The 2531-nt window shown below is 36.8% G+C and overlaps 1 protein-coding gene across 1 annotated transcript; it reads left to right on the top strand.

Annotated features, from left to right (window-relative positions):
• The first annotated feature begins 1232 nt into the window (after window positions 1-1232).
• LOC118580318 (taste receptor type 2 member 116-like) lies at window positions 1233-2210 on the top strand. The gene has a single exon (XM_036181979.1). The coding sequence runs from the start codon at window positions 1233-1235 to the stop codon at window positions 2208-2210; it is 978 nt and encodes a 325-aa protein (XP_036037872.1).
• Window positions 2211-2531: the final 321 nt, after the last annotated feature.

Here is a 2531-nt window from a genome sequence, read left to right as displayed (position 1 = left end):
AATTAATCTTGCTTCAGGGAACTGAGGGTGGGGTCATGCATACACAGCTGAAAAACTATAATTCATATTTTCCTGCCATCTCATACTTACTGTTTATGTTGCATTATTGGACCTTCGCTTTATGTAGTAGCTATTGAAGAGGAAGAACTCACTAATGCTACTTGTCTCACATTTTGTGAGGCCCTGTATACACATGTACTTTGGTGTCTGTTAGTAAAGATAACTGAACTGATGTTGGCACAGTAGAGGAAGGTGGGTGAAACTATAGGTCCTCAGTGTCTATGGAGAAATGCAGCCTATGGGATAAGGAGCAACAGAAAAGGGGAAGGAATCTTGTTAGTTAGATACTTATTCACCGTAGTGATTGATTCCTGGTCCTACAAGGACATTCACACATATCTTCATGTGCAGTCATATACTAGTCCAATTTTACACAACGTTTGTAATCAATGTTCAATGATTTATTCTTGCTAGAAATTTTTTTTAAACAGCATCACTTAAAAAATTATCAGAGTGCCATGTATGAGCTACATGAATCATAAATGCTACATAGAAGGAAAATTATGTTAAAAGTAATGGTTTGGATTAAAATGTGTATGGATATTGGCATGTGTATACCTTTGCATAAAATCAAATAATGAATACATATTTTCTCAGTACTGAACTTTTGACAAATGAAGATTTTTTTATAATATTATTGAATTGTGGATAGTTTGCTAGAAGTGATTTGCATACTGTGTGTGGGTCTGGAACATTGCTGACTCAAGATATTTAAAGACATGTGGTACTAAGGAATTTCTAGGCACAAGTTAGGATTTTGCTGCCTTATATACAGGGTATAACTTTTATGTGATTTACCCAAGACTCATTACCAGGTTAAAATATAAGAGAAAATGAGCAAAATGATGCAAATAACTATATCTCCATTTGTATCTCAGCACATGAGAGATCAGCTTTTCCTTCATCAGAATTTGCATGTCTCTAGGCTGCTGTATGTAAGGCATACCACATCTGGATGGAGCTCAATACAGGTGTCTGGGAAAATACAAGGCTTTTACAATGGAAACTACAAAGTCATTAGCAAGCCTTCATGGCTTGTTTGGTATTAGAATTGCAGGTTGTTTAAGGGAATATGCTAAAAGGTTTTGAGAACTGAATATGCATAGCATTTTAATGGTATGTGGTAACAAATTTTAAGCAGTGACAATAGAAATTGGAGCATTCACCAGAAGATGAGTGGTGCCCTGCAGAGCACATTTACAGTCATTCTGAATGTGGAATTTATAACTGGCAACTTTGGGAATGGATTCATAGCAATTGTGAACATCATGGACCTGGTTAAGAGAAGGAAGATCTCTTCGGTGGATCAGATCCTCACTGCTCTGGCCATCTCCAGAATTGTGCTGCTGTGGCTAATATTACTGAACTGGTGGCTGGCTATGTATTATCCAGGGAGATGGATAAATGAAAGAACATTTGTTGTAATATACAATATCTGGACAGCATTCAACCAGTTTAGTCTTTGGTTAACTACAAGTCTCAGCATCTTTTTCTTATTCAAGATAGCAAATTTTTCCAACACTATTTTCCTTTATTTTAAGGTCAGAGTTAAAAAAGTGGTGACAGTGATATTGTTTGTGTCTTTGTTTCTCTTGTGTTCAAATATTATAGTTATTAATGTATCTGAGAATGCATTGTTCACTGAGTATAAGGTAAATATGTCATACAGCTTGAGATTGAATAAGACACAGCTTTCTGGGCTATGGTTTTTATTTGCCAACACCATGTTTGCCTTCATACCATTTGCCATGTCCCTGGTTGCTTTACTCCTGCTCATCTTCTCCTTGTGGAAACATCTGAGGAAGATGCAGCACAGTGTCCAAGGATGCAGAGATGCCAGCACCACGGCCCACATCAGGGCCTTGCAGACAGTGATCGCCTCCCTCCTCCTGTATGCCCTTTTCTTTTTGTTTCTGGTTGTTAAGGTTTGGGGTTCTCTGCTTCTCGAGACAAAGATGCTACTTTTGTTCACAGAGGCTGCAAGAACTGCTTTTCCCTCGGTGCACCCCTGTGTCCTGATTCTGGGAAATACTAAGTTGAGAAAAGCTTCTCTCTCTGTGCTGCTGTGGCTGAGGTGCAGGCACAAAGACAGGGACCTTGGGGTGCATGGATCCAAGGCTTATTTGTGTGAATCATCCTGCAGACCTTAGAGGAAAACGGTATCACAAGAAATTCTGTATTTAAATTTATTCAGTTTCTGAATTTCATAAAAATATATGTTATCTTTTCAACTTGCAAGAGAGTGTTTTTGAATAAATGTCATCTAAGCATGCTATAGCCTTTGTAGAATATATAAAACATATATGTTAACATCAAGATGCTAATATTGTATAAATGCAGATCACTTGAATGTAAGAAATGATTATAACAAACATTAATTTTATACTAGCTTATTCCTTTTAAACATTTCAGAAAAAGAAATCTAAATATAGGATATGTTTTTACACATGTTCCTTAAAGTAGAACTTTGT

The sequence above is a fragment of the Onychomys torridus genome, chromosome 3, assembly GCF_903995425.1.
Source record: "Onychomys torridus chromosome 3, mOncTor1.1, whole genome shotgun sequence".
In the NCBI taxonomy this organism is placed as follows: domain Eukaryota; kingdom Metazoa; phylum Chordata; class Mammalia; order Rodentia; family Cricetidae; genus Onychomys; species Onychomys torridus.
The sequence above is the reverse complement of the archived record's forward strand: the minus strand, read 5'-3'. Positions and strand labels throughout refer to the sequence as shown.